Source organism: Zootoca vivipara, chromosome 4 (genome assembly GCF_963506605.1).
Source record: "Zootoca vivipara chromosome 4, rZooViv1.1, whole genome shotgun sequence".
Taxonomy (NCBI): Eukaryota; Metazoa; Chordata; class Lepidosauria; order Squamata; family Lacertidae; genus Zootoca; species Zootoca vivipara.
Window position 1 is genome coordinate 47,950,980 of NC_083279.1, and position 13,749 is coordinate 47,964,728.

General features: G+C 44.3%; 1 protein-coding gene across 2 annotated transcripts in view; it reads right to left on the reverse strand.

Annotated features, from left to right (window-relative positions):
* The window catches only part of ABCG1 (ATP binding cassette subfamily G member 1), a 48,857-nt gene that overhangs the window by 6,706 nt on the left and 28,402 nt on the right, over window positions 1–13,749 (reverse strand). For both annotated transcript variants that reach the window (XM_035115537.2, XM_035115538.2), the window contains exons 5-14: window positions 12,270–12,320; window positions 11,347–11,492; window positions 9,708–9,831; window positions 7,767–7,881; window positions 6,201–6,349; window positions 4,879–4,980; window positions 3,867–4,035; window positions 2,403–2,503; window positions 1,399–1,557; window positions 755–873 (exon numbers count right to left, since the gene is read on the reverse strand). In XM_035115537.2, the coding sequence (XP_034971428.2) occupies window positions 755–873; window positions 1,399–1,557; window positions 2,403–2,503; window positions 3,867–4,035; window positions 4,879–4,980; window positions 6,201–6,349; window positions 7,767–7,881; window positions 9,708–9,831; window positions 11,347–11,492; window positions 12,270–12,320 (1,235 nt within the window). The remainder of the gene's footprint in view (window positions 1–754; window positions 874–1,398; window positions 1,558–2,402; window positions 2,504–3,866; window positions 4,036–4,878; window positions 4,981–6,200; window positions 6,350–7,766; window positions 7,882–9,707; window positions 9,832–11,346; window positions 11,493–12,269; window positions 12,321–13,749) is intronic.

Below are 13,749 nucleotides of genomic sequence, written 5' to 3' on the forward strand. Positions count from 1 at the left end.
TAAACTAATTCTTGCTAGATTGTAGCCATGTATGAAACCATCAAACTCCCCTCACCATATCACTGTTTTGGCTTTATCTGCAGGGGAAGAGGGATGCCCTGGCCTTTGGTAAAGGAGAAGGTGCACTACTAAGAGATGAGATTGTCTTCCCTTTTATTGCTGTTCCACTGACTTGCAATTTTATTGTATAACTTGTTGTGTTGTGTTTTGTTTTCTAGTGTGTTGGCTTAGATTCTTCATTAGATTTTGCTGTTTGAGTATTTCTGTCCTGGGACCTTCAAATGAAGGGTGGAGCACAAATGCTTTAAATAACTAAATAAATTCCAGTTTCTGCAGGCTGGTCACCCGCTGGGAAGCTGGTGAGGGCGATTAATTGAAGTAAACCTTCAAGGATCTGTAAAGTGGGGCACTTCCACAACTATGTATGATGACAAAAGGCCAAAACTTCCATTTCTTCAGTAGAGAAAGGCACAAAGGTGTATTGCCTAGCTGTGGTCACACAGGGAGTATGTGCTAACACTCTCTGAACTAAGCTTTGAAAACAGGATTCTCTGGCTCAGGTCCTGTATGCTATCAAGTTGATCAGACTTAGGCAAACATGGTCCCTTTAAACTCAAACCACACCCAGCCATTTTATGCACATGCTCTCATGTTTAAAAAGTGCTAACTCTCGAAACCAAGAGGATGCATTAATCAACGGGGAAACTTTATTAGAATTGCACTTGAAGTGCCAATCAGCACCCTTCACATTTACCTGACATATGAGATGTAGGACAACCATTGGAGGTAAGCTGGAATGGTATCAAAGCTGACAAAAAATCCTGAGAAGAGGAGAACGGGGATGGCTGTAACAGGGCCTACAAATGTTGCCACCTAAAATAAACAATAAACAAAAAAACAACAGGCAGAAATCAAGATTAAAAACTAAAGCAAAATGAGAGTCACATTTTTGCCAGACCCATCACTAACAGAAGGCTTTTCAATGCCAATGGCATTCGTTGGAAGGCATGCACCATCCTTAAGCAGGCCAAGTAAATTGAAGCTACAATTGCCAAAAGGAACAGGGATGTGTAATCCAGCCTTCACCAAACCGGTGACCTTCAGAGCTCTTGGACGATATGTCTGATCTTCAGCTCAGTTGGTAGAGCATGTGACTTTTAATCTCAGGGTCAACTGTTTGAGCCCCACATTGGGCAAAAGATTCCTGCATTGCAGGGGGTTGGACTAGATGACCCTCGTGGTCTCTTCCAACTCTATACTTCTATGATTCTATGATCTCATCAGCGCCCACCAGCATGGGCTGATGGGAGTTGTAGTCCAAAACATGTGGAAGGCAGCAGCAGCTTGGCCAAGGCTGGTGTAATATCGCCCCCCCCCCAAAAAAGCAAGAGCCAAGACCTGGAGTGAAGTGGATGCAGCCCCAATCAGAAGCCCCAGTGACTGAGCCACAAGTGATGTCATTGTCCCCAGTGCTGCAAACAGGACGAATCGGAGCGCGTCGGAGGGTTGTGAGGTCATCCAGTACACAATGCTACAATATGCTACAGGAAACATAATCTGCAAAGAGACAGACATCTTTTAAGGATTATGGCATTATACAACTTCTTTCTTTTTTGATAAAATAATCGGCACTGTGTTTTGCTTAGGGGAAGGAGGAATGGGAGCTTCCTGCTACATCAGCTCTTTATGGTATCACTGTGGGTTGCCATCTTTCCTCCCCACATCCAGTGATGGAACACATGGGAAGAGGGATAATACTTTTTCTTCATCTCATCATGTAAGCCATATTGGTTTAGCAACTTAACTTCAACCAGTGTCCACCAGCACCTTTCAGAAGAGTGCTAACCATATTTTGAAATTCACTGTTGTTGTTTTTCGAAAATATATCACATAGCGGCATGCAGAATGTTTGTCTAAACTCCTTGCATACTGCCCCCACCCCCAGATTGCTCCAAGGGAGGCCAGGCCACCAACTGTCATGGTATGCATTGTCCCCAGCAGCAGAGCATAGGCCTGCACTGCCCAGGGCGGGCGCGCTCCCAAGGGGAGCAGGGCATGGGGGGTGCCCTCCCAGGCGTGGGATAGCCACTTGGGTGCATAGAGCAGTGCACCCCCTGCAGTCAGAGGCGAAGCGAGCTCCCTACGGGGGTGGAGCAAGCCACAGATGGCGGACATTCGGGGGGCCGTTTGCCCATGACTGCCAAATGTCACCCCCCTCAGCAAAGACAACCAGGGTGGTCCACCCCCATTGCACTCCCCTTCCTCCACCCCTGTTTGTCCCCACTGCAAAGCTGCCCCACATGCACCCATTCATTTATATGGAAAGATAATAGTGTGCATTCAGGATTCCTACTGTTGTGGCTGTTCTACAAAATTACAGAGAAAGATGTGAAAAGACCTACCTGAAAAGGGACGTCAGCCATTGTTTTAGCCAAGTAGTAGGCCTTCAGACTGTACCAGTAATTCAGATGTTCTCTAAGAAATACGCCCATCTCTAGAGGAACTATGTTGAACAATTAAAAAACAACAACAGATAAACTGATTGCAATTGTAGATTATAACATCATCATCATCATCATCATCATCATTCTGCCCGGACACTGAGGTCCAGCACCGAGGGCCTTCTGGCGGTTCCCTTGTTGCGAGAAGCCAAGTTGCAGGGAACTAGGCAGAGGGCCTTCTCGGTAGTGACGCCCGCCCTGTGGAACGCCCTCCCATCAGATGTCAAAGAGAAAAACAACTACCAGACTTTTAGAAGACATCTGAAGGCAGCCCTGTTTAGGGAGGCTTTTAATGTTTAATAGATTACTGTGTTTTATTTTTCTGTTGGAAGCCGCCCAGAGTGGCTGGGGAAACCCAGCCAGATGGGCGGGGTATAAATAATAAATATTTATTTATTTATTTATTTATTTATTTATACATACCCCGTCCATCTGGCTGGGTTTCCCCAGCCACTCTGGGCGGCCTCCAACCGAATATTAAAAACAATACAGCATCAAACATTAAAAACTTCCCTAAACAGGGCCGCCTTCACTTGTCTTTTAAAAGTAAAATAGTTACTTATTGCCTTGACATCTGCTGGGAGGGCATTCCACAGGGCGGGTGCCACTACCAAGAAGGCCCTCTGTCTGGTTCCCTGTAACCTCACTTCTCACAATGAGGGAACCACCAGAAGGCCCTCGGCACTGGATCTCAGTGTTCTCATTACGATTCAAATGTGATAGCTGGGCTTTAAAGGTGGTGTTCCTTGTATTCAGTCAGCATAAAGGAGCAGGTAACATGGAAGAGGTCCCAGGTTTGCAGCTGCGGCTTACCAATTCCACACCTAACCTCATGCGATATGAGGTGAGTGACAAACGGGCCTAATTTGGACCATGGGCTGCAAGTGCCCACATGGACCTCCACTGCCCTGGTCATACCTGCTCCTGCTTCACCAGTTGGGGTGTGTGTGTGATTTTACATGCATGGACTGGTCAGCACTGTAAGAATGTATTCTTTTTAGAGGAAAAGCAGGATCCTATATCTACTGATGCATACATTCATATATGAATTCAAAAAATCCTCTAGGTGGCCTATCAAGTTACTACCTGTAGACACAGAAAATACAGAATCACAAAAGGCTGAATGGTGGTTTGCTTCTGGGTCACAAAACTTTGTGGGCAATGAACAAAGACAACACACCATTTTGGGTTTGTTTTTAACAAAATAATAATAATAATTGTAATGGCCATTACATTTCCTTGTTTGATTAAAATCAATTAAATATTCAAGAGGGTGGAAGCCAAGTCACTGGCAAAATTCTCAGAGATTTCGACAGCATCACAGAAATCCTTTAAAAAATGCCTCCTGCACAGGTTATGACTCACATGTAAGGACTGTCGGCATGAGAGCAGCAAACATGAGAAACAGCATGGAAAAGAAGAGGAAGCCGGAGTTGCTCAGGACTTTTTTGGCTTCGTTTCCGATCCCCAAGTACAGCAATCCTATGAGGAGTCCAATGCCAATGTGTGATGTGATCCGCAGATGTGTCAGAACCTGGTAGGAAGGCAAAGATATGCTTGTGTTAAGAACGTTTTGAGTTGACAAGTGCTGTAATGTAGCTTAATTTGGTAGATATGGATCTATCATTTGTATACTGTATCCTATCCACATTCCATACCAGCCTCCTCCAAGCTACCGTATTTTTCTGCTCCATAAGATGCACCTAGTTTTTAGAGGAGGAAAACAAGAAAAAGATATTCTTTCCTAGCAAGCCTTCAACGGCTCAGAGGAAGGAAGGAAGGAAGGAAGGGGTGAGAGAGGGAAAGAGAGAGAGAGAGAGAGAGAGAGAGAGAGAGAGAAGGAAGGACGTATGGAAGGGGTGAAAGAAAGAGGGAGGAGGGAGGGAGGGAGGGGTGAGTGAAAGAAAGAGGGGGGAGGAAGGAAGGGTGGAAGGAAGGATGGAAGCTAGGAGGAAGGGCGGAAGGGGCTCCCATCCATCCCTGCTCCCGGCTCGTTGTAAGCGGGGCAGGCTTGCTAGCTGCGGTTGGGAGAGGTGCTGTGCTGCACCTCTGCCAACGGCGACTCCTCTGCCTGCTCTTGTGAGCGGGAGGGACGAGCCGTCTTGCACGGGCCGTTGGGGGAGGAGCTAGCCGCCGTTGGGGGAGGCGCTGCGCTGCACCTCTCCCAACGGCGGCTACCAAGCCTGCTGTTGTGAGTGGGCCTTTGCTCCATAAGATGCACAGATATTTATCCTTCCTTTTTAGGAGGAGAAAAGTGCATCTTATGGAGCAAAAAATACGGTAATGCATGTTTGGGACTCCAACTCTCATCATTGCTTCGTATGGACATTCCTAAAGGGAGGATTTATTTTTTAAAAAGCATTGAAACCAGCCTTACCGAATCCCTCATTATGGTGAGAAATGTTCTTTTAAACAGAATGCAAAATTGAGTAAGGCAGCTGGCTGAGAAGCTGTGACAGCCTTCCGTGGATGAAGAATCCTGAAGGAATAGACAAACAAAAATGTAGTTAAATATACCACTCAGGACAGTCATTAGTTTTGGATCAATGAATGCAAGAAGAACTCTGTTGAATGAAATGAAGGACCCATCTAGTCAAACATCCTCTTTGCAACAGTAGCCAAGCATATGCTTCTGAGATGCCCACCAGCAAGGCAGAAAGGGAACACTTCTCCCTTGTTCTTTGGCTGTCTCCCAGCAACCAGTATATGGTTGTACACTAGAGCTGGTTGTTCCCCCATTCAGCCATTGTCACCACTGTTGGATCACCCATGAATGCATTTAATCCCTGTTGAAAAACCAGTGCCCGTTGTCACACCTTGTTGACGTGAAGTCCATAACTGAATGGTGAGTTGTGGGAACAAGTGCTTTCTACCTGCAACCTCAGTTTCCCTCCAGTCTCAGATGAGGAGGAAGAATGTTAAGCACTTGCAAATAATTATGGATGAAGCGCTTCACATGAACATGATGTTTCAGGCTTTAACTTTTTTTTAAACTCAGCTCAGATTTTTTTTCCTTTTCCTTTTAAAAAAAACTCAAATATGAGTGTTATTGTCCTTTTATTTTTGTTGTTTATTTCATAAAATTTATATACTGTTTGAGTGTAAATAAATAAATAACCCTCCAAGCAGTTTACAAGAATAAAGGTGGAATTATAAGGCAAGAATGATAAGCATCACCTGGTCAAATTGAAAATTTGTTTTGACTCCCTCCCCCCCCCCCATTCCCATAGCATTGAGAATACTGGAAGAAATAAATAAGGAGAATGTGAATATGAATGCTTTCCAACAAATTCAAGGGTTGTATAAAACTAAGTTTTGTTCAGAGAGGACCCACTGAAACAAATGGACTTCAGTTAGTCATGCCCACTGAATTTAACAGAAGTACCCTGAGTAGAATTAACATTCGATATAACCCTAATTTAGGAGAATTTGCTTAACAAGCTTGCTTAGAAATCTTGGCTATATAAAACATTAATAACAAAGTTCATTTCCATGCAAATGTTTCCTCAAATGTCTGGTTTGTGTAACCTTAGTGCAATGGCACCAACCATGATGCAGAATTGCCATTCTTGAACTGCTTCATTCTGGCTTACAGTATGTCAGTAGCATTGCCCCCCAAAGCAGGTGTTTGAAGGGCTGTAGCAACTAGCTTGATTGCCTTTCCTCAGCCATTAAAGTAACAATTTTCATCTAAATTACCTCTTCAGATGGTCTGTGCCATAGGAAAGGGTTAAGTTCACTTTCTCCCCCAGAGTTTCTCTTGAAATCGGCATCACACATTCCCTCTCGGACTGCCCTTACTAGACGACTGTTCTGGTCTCCATACTCGCCGGAGGCAACTTCCATCACTAAACAGAACAGAAAGCAATCATTCTACCCACCTCCATGTGAAATAGTCATGGAAAAGGCAAAAGGACAGGTGCACAAAACACTCTCAGCTGGCAGGTATATTCAGAAGTGGGTGCAGAGATATTTTTGCGCCTTTGTGTAAATGGTGGGCCCTAAAGTTCAAAGGGTAGCAGTAGCTATCTCAATACTTCATGCATTTGAGAAAGTGGGCTCTAGATTACAAAATCCTACTGGACCACTGAGGATGGTAAACTGTGTTCCACAGGGGGGAACGAAACTGTACAGCAGAAATAGGGAACCTGTGCTCTTTCAGGTGTTTCTGGGACAAGGAAATGCTTGTAGCATCTGCACCTGTGATATTTTCCTTCCTTCGGAAGAAATGCAGGTCACAAGTTGCATGCAGAGATATAATGTGAATACAATGCAGCCTGTTCATAAGTTATGGTGAACGCATGATAGGGGCAGGGGGTGCAACCCTATAAGCCACCCCCACCCCACCCCCTGGTATTTCCACGTGCAACATCACGTCCTGCTTGGCAGGGGGTTGGACTGGATGGCCCTTGTGGTCTCTTCCAACTCTATGATTCTACGATTCTAGGGCAAACTAAGATTATTAGACAGTTCCTGAAGAAGGTCATCTGCTCTTCAGGCATGCAGTACACACTATACTGGCACTTTAGATGAAAGCTGTTCTATAGAAGTACGTAGCTAAAAGCATGTTGCTGCCTTCCCCAATGTGGTGCCCGCCAAATGTTTTGGACTGCAGTTGCCATTATCCTGTAGTCCAAAACATCCAGGGGGCAACAGGCTGCAAAAGACAGGATAGTGATTGGGAAAATCAGGACATATGGCCACCCATGTCGGTAGTGTCATTTTTGCTGATTTTCCTCAGAAATAGTTTTAAAATGCCCCCCCCCAAAAAAACCCACCTCAACAACTTTGCCAAAAAAAAATCTCTGGATTTTCACTTTTTGAAATATGGCAACCCTATGATAGATACGCATACACAGGTTAGCTTGCAAGCCAGTTTGAAACTTTTAAAATATCAGGTTTATTAGCAAGTCCAGCCACTAGGGTTTCAAAGTTCAAATAAAACTGGACTTCTGGGATTTTTCTGTTGAACAGAAGGAAGAACTTCAGGAAATTCAGATTTTTAAAATCATTTCAGTTGTTCTGGGGAAGTGATGGTAGGAAACGAGGCATGGCATTGCCTGTGCCCAAATTTTTCATTTCCAAGAACTTATTCATGTGCTGAGTTCAGCACGCTTGCCTACCACTAGAGGGTGTGATTTAACAAGAAAGAGGTTATCATTTTATGACAGACACATATTAAAAATAAATTTCCGTTTTGCTCTCAAGAGCTTGTTCAAAACAAAAACAAATAAGCACAACCAAGAAATCTATCCATTTGCTCACCAAAATCTGCTGGATTGTGGTACGTTGGGCAATTTAAACCCAAATCTCTCAAGTAAGGGACTAGGTTTAACACTTTCCCACGGTAAATGCACTGCCCTTGGCTCAAGACATAGAGCTGAAAGAAAGAAGAAGAACAAATGATAAATAATACTCGAGACTGGCTGCCTTGTAAACCTATTCAGTAAACCACTATCTGATCAGAGCGGAAAGAAGCAAGATTCCTTGCTAAGAGTCTTAATCAAAGGACACTGCAACACAGCAACGTCCGAGGGATTTTTGTATACTTATCAGGAAGCAATGTGATTTCTCAGAAGTAAGTAGTCTCAACTCTGAGGCCTTCACTTCTGGAAAACACATGAAGAGTTTTTATCTACTAAACTCTGTCTTCAAACACGTAGTGGAAAACAGGCTGAACATGAAACCATCAAAGAAAGAGGATTAACTGAGCACATTGATTCTATAATTGTCACTCTTCACTTGCTTTTCACTGAGGGCCCCTCTGGACTAATACTTCATTGTAGGTGCACTTTGCTGTCTACTTTCTTTCTATCTTTGGCGATCACTCGTAGCCGAGTAAGATTGTCTTCCATAAACACGATTTTAACAATGGGTCCGTAAGTGACTGTGGAGGCCAATTCTGGATCCACACGTCCTTCCACAGTGGGGACATTGGTTTCCAGGCAGGAGTTGATCACTGTGTGGATTTGCCAAGCGTGCCTTCCCCTTAGCACATTTCTCCCTTGCATCCTGAGATCGAGTTTCTTCAATGGATCCCTCTGCCAGGACTCTGCTGTAAACTCCCCCTCCCTTGCAAAGGAGGTGCAGTTATGTTGGGGTTTATTTCATACCTGCCAAGTTGCTGTCAGAGAAATAAGGGACCGGGCGGAAATAGCAGACCAGAAGTAGCGCTGCCGCCATTTTGGAACTGGGCGGAGCATGTTCAGAAGTGACTTTTGATGCTGCTTTGCCCAGTTCCAAAATGGCCGCCGCGCCAGAAGTCGCACTGCAGCCATTTTGGAACTGGACAAAGCAGCATCAAAAGTCACTTCTGAGCATGCTCTGCCCAGTTCCAAAATGGCCACCACGCCAGAATAAACCGGGGAAAAACAAAAAAATCCGTTTTTTCAGCTAGTAACAGCTAGAAAAACGGAGATTTCCCGGGGAAAACGGGAGACTTGGCAGCTATGGTTTATTTGCATGCATCAGCAGATAATGTTTAATGAGGCCCTCAGAGAACTTTAAAGTGTCACCCAATACCAGCTGTGGCTCCTTGGAAGCCATTTTTTTCCAACTGGAATGACGGAAAAATGTGCTGCCGTGATCATTAAAATCACCTCCAGGCTGGTGTACATTAGGTTCCCTGTGTGAATTGATCCCCAGGAACCATCAAGATCCATCCCTCAATAACAACCTATCAGTCCATTGACTTCTCTGTGACACAAAAGGTTTCCATATAAAAAGGGGGTGTCAACATGCAGGCATTTTCAAACAAGCAGTCTCCCCGAGGATCTTCTGAGGTAGCAAAGTTTCCTGAGTATATGTGGAGTGGAACTGCCTTTAAGGCCACCTCAGGACAGAATAGCCATGGTTCTGTGGGAGTGCATCTTCTTTCCATCCAGCTTCAATCCCTGACTTCTCCAGATAGGGGTTGGAAAGCCCCCTCTCTGAATGAGTCTGGAATGGCACTGCCAGTCAGCATAGATACTACTGAGCTTGGTGTGCAGAATCAGCCTCACATGAAGCTTATGCAGCAAGGAGGAGAGAGAGAGAGGAAAAATACATACTCTCGGCTATGAAGTGAGACTGGGAAGCTATTCTATCTGTATATCAGTGCAATGAGATCTCAGATACAGTATTGTGGCCCAGGAAATAAGATGCAGCTGTGAGTGCACTCTTTATACATCCATGCGTGTGTGGCAAAGAAGAAATCAAAATAAGTACCTGGTCAAATTGCTCAAAGAGTTTGGCACTGGGCTGGTGTATAGTGCAGATAATGGACCGACCACCCTGGGCTAAAGCCTTCATCAAGGATACGACTTGAAAGCAGGATGCACTGTCCAGGCCGCTAAGAAGAAAAGGAGTTTATCAGGCTTGTTTTTTCACTCGCTGATGTTCATAATAGCCCCTTAGAATTAAAAGAATAGAAGCTCCACAATCCCAACAGGGTTTGGGCAGGAGGGGATATTTCCAAACCACCATTGGCTCTCCCTGGTTTTTCACATTTTAGCTTGGCAGCTACAAGATTGCTCTTAACATGCTCCATTATGCTAGAATGACTTCTGTTCCCTAAAGCACCCTTCTCTCTCCACCTCACTTTCAGCTTTTCGTATCTTGCACTTGTTGGCCAACAATATACGTTCTAGTTTTCAAAGGATCTGGGACCTTACACATCTCAGTACACTTCTGGCTGCCACTGTGGCCTTCTGTTTTATAAACTCAGGTTTCCCAACCCCTGGGACACCGCATTTTTTGTTCTGCATTGCAATTTCTGGGTGCCCTATTAACAGCGCTGCTTGGAAGTTGCCTGTGATTCATTGGCAGCCAGAGATTGCTGCTGAAGGCATCACAGCAGGAGAAACAATGGCACCAACTGTCAGCAATCAGCAGAATCGGAACTAGTGAAGTCAGCATCATATATTGAACCATAGAACTGTAAGGCTGATCTGGTTGAAACCCCCTGCAATGCAGGAATCTCAACTAAAGCATCCATGACAGATAGTCATCCAACCTCTGCTTTAAAAGGTACTGGTGAGCACATAAAATTCATTGTTAGGGGTTTGGGGGTGGAATGGAGGGAGTAGAACTGGAACCATATAAACAAAGCAAAACATGAAATAAAATAAAAACAGAAAGAGTTCAGGGGTGGGAAGATTAAGGAAGTGAAGGAACTACCTTTGGATGGAAGAAGGAATAATTAGATTGAATGATAATCAGTTTTAAATAAACTAAAACTAGAATGGGTTGTGGGGATTAATGAAGTGAAGGGATTGGCTTTGGATAAAAGATGAAAGAATAATAGGGAATAATAATCTACTACATGCATTCTGGGACACGGGTGGCGCTGTAGGTTAAACCACAGAGCCTAGGGCTTGCCGATCAGAAGGTCGGCGGTTCGAATCCCTGTGATGGGGTGAGCTCCCGTTGCTCAGTCCCAGCTCCTGCCAACCTAGCAGTTCGAAAGCACATCAAAGTGCAAGTAGATAAATAGGTACCGCTACAGTGGGAAGGTAAATGGCGTTTCTGTGTGCTGCTCTAGTTTGTCAGAAGCGGCTTTGTCATGCTGGCCACATGACCTGGAAGCTGTACGCCGGCTCCCTCGGCCAATAACGCAAGATGAGCGTCGCAACCCCAGAGTCGGTCACGACTGGACCTAATGGTCAGGGGTCCCTTTACCCTTTACCTTTACATGCATTCTAGCAATCAAGTATTTAATTTTTTTAAAGTATTGGTTTTCTGCCTTGGCCCCACACACTTTACCACATGGCCCTTGGAGGGTGGGCTATGGGTCAATGCAGTACTGCAAGCCATGCACTAAATAATGATGATGATGATGCCATCTTTACTTTGGAATACAAATTACCTGGTAGGTTCATCAAAAAACATAACTGGCGGGTTGTTCACCAGCTCCAAAGCAATAGCGAGACGCTTTCTCTGCCCCCCTGAAAGACTTCCAGTCCTCGTAGTGGCACAGGACAGCAAACCCAGAGCTGTCAGGATCTCCTTTACCTGAAATGAGGGACAACACAGTATTTCAAAGGGTCTTCACAAGTGTTGTCCACATTCAACAGGGTGGGGAGCCTCCAGCCTGCAAACGAAATCAGGACCCCCCCCCCGTTTGCTCCACTGGGGCAATTTTCAAAAACCATGTACACCTGATGTCATATGTGCTGTCAGGTGTGGGGCAGGTAGAGATGTGTCTGGATCAGCTGCATGAGCCAATCCCTGCAGCAAGCAGGATTGAACCCCTCCCACCCATTAGCTGAAGTGTGGGGAGTTCAGTCCTGCTCAATTTGGGCATGTTCATCAGTGATCTCTTTAACTCACTGTTTGCAACGCTCTCTACAACAACAAAATTCTTTTTAACCACATACCCCAAACAACTATTTATACTGCTGTCTACACAAGATCAAAAGCTGAGCTGCAAATCTAGCTAAGATCATGATATCCAGTTGTTAAATGAAGCATCCTGATAATTGTCTGAACATTCTTTTCTTTCGTCTTTTATTCTTACATTGAGTGAAACTTAATCATTAACTGCTGGTTCTATAAATGGTAGGCAAACAGCTGGGGCTTCTTTTTAATAAGCATGTCTTCAATCTGCCCTCACCCCCCAAAGCACAAAATTCCTATAGTATACCCTAAATGCCTTTGTTATAGAGTGCTGCATACATATTTCATCCCCCACAAGCAAGGAGGAACTAATTTTTATCTCAGTTTTTGAAATTACATTAAAAATATTCAGTATGTTTCACATTTATTCATTGAGCAAAGTACTATACATACCATTTCCCTCCTGCCTTCATCTTTTTCCTGAAGTTTCAGATGAGCAGATACCTGAAATATTAGGCCAAACATAATCCTTGTTAGACACTCATCTCGGAGGACTTCATCAACTATCAACACGATTGACTAACCACAGTTCCCAGGATGCTTTGGGGGAATGCCATGACTGTTTAAAGTGACATGATACTGCTTTAAATGCATAGTGCAGATGTGGCTTAATTCGGAGCCTTCTCTTAGATAATTGAAGCTCCTATACACAGGGTGCCTTTGAGATTAGAATGCTTTCACACAAGCAATGCTTCTGTCTTGAGTCCCTTACCACCTCTTTTCCTCCCTGACTCTGTATTAAAATGGTTTCTCATGATCGCAAAAACCTTAGGAAGAAGAGAGTTGCATGAATGGCACACTTGGGAAGATTGGAAATAAGTTTGATGAGAGAGGACAAATTGATAAAACACTATGTACACCTCTCATCCCTTCAGACTGGTTCAGCTTGACTCAAGTTGCTATGGAAAGGTAGGCTTTATTCATGTAATCATCTTACATAGGCCCCCATTGTATTTAAACATAAGGAGGAAGTCCATATTTTTATTCAGTGGGAAGCCCCTCTTTATGCCTCCCTCCCTGCAATTTCCTGGTCTCTCGAAACACCAGGAAGATTCAGAGTTCTGATCTCTCTCTCTCTCTCTCTCTTTGAGTCAATGAATTGCTTTCTGAATAAATGATGGGTAATCACACAAAGACACTTGGACTTGAGCGCCTGCTGGATCTAGTCTAGCATCCTGTTCTCAGTGTGGCCACCCAGATGCCTTCTGGGAAGCCTGCAAGCAGGACCAGAACACAACTCCACTCTTCCCACCTGTGATTCCCAGCAAATGGAGTACCATACTGCCTCTGACAAAGCAAATGAGACATGAAGGTATTGACAAAGCAAAAACAGTGGCCAATAGCAGCAGATTTGTTGTATTTATTATTTTCCTGTGGGCAGCTGCAATTTTTTTTAAAAAAACCTACTCTGAATCTTTTGATCTTAGAAGATATGTTTAAATAACATTTAAATAAATATTTTCCCAAAAGGTCCTCAGTATAATAATGCATTTACTCACTGGAAAAGGAGTAGCTTGGGTTTGACCAGGCCATCCCAGAGCAGTTGACCCTGTAACTGAACACTCTTCAGGTCTCTGCACAAAACTGCGAAGTGGATTTCACAGAAGCCTGGACAGCGGACATTTTTAGATTCGTCAGCTCAAATCAGCCTCTCTGGCACTAGGCCAAAGGCGGCTGGCTTTGCCTCCTAGCCCAGTGCTTGTTTATGGAACAAGCAGCCTTGTTGAAAGGGAAACGAAGGAAGAGGCAAGTGTATTTTGGTTGTTCCCAAAGACCTTGGACTATCATTAAATTGAAATCACAGGAAGATAAGCCTTAGTTAGATGCAGCAGGCTGGAAAGGATATTTTAAAGACTTGCCACTGGCAAGACAG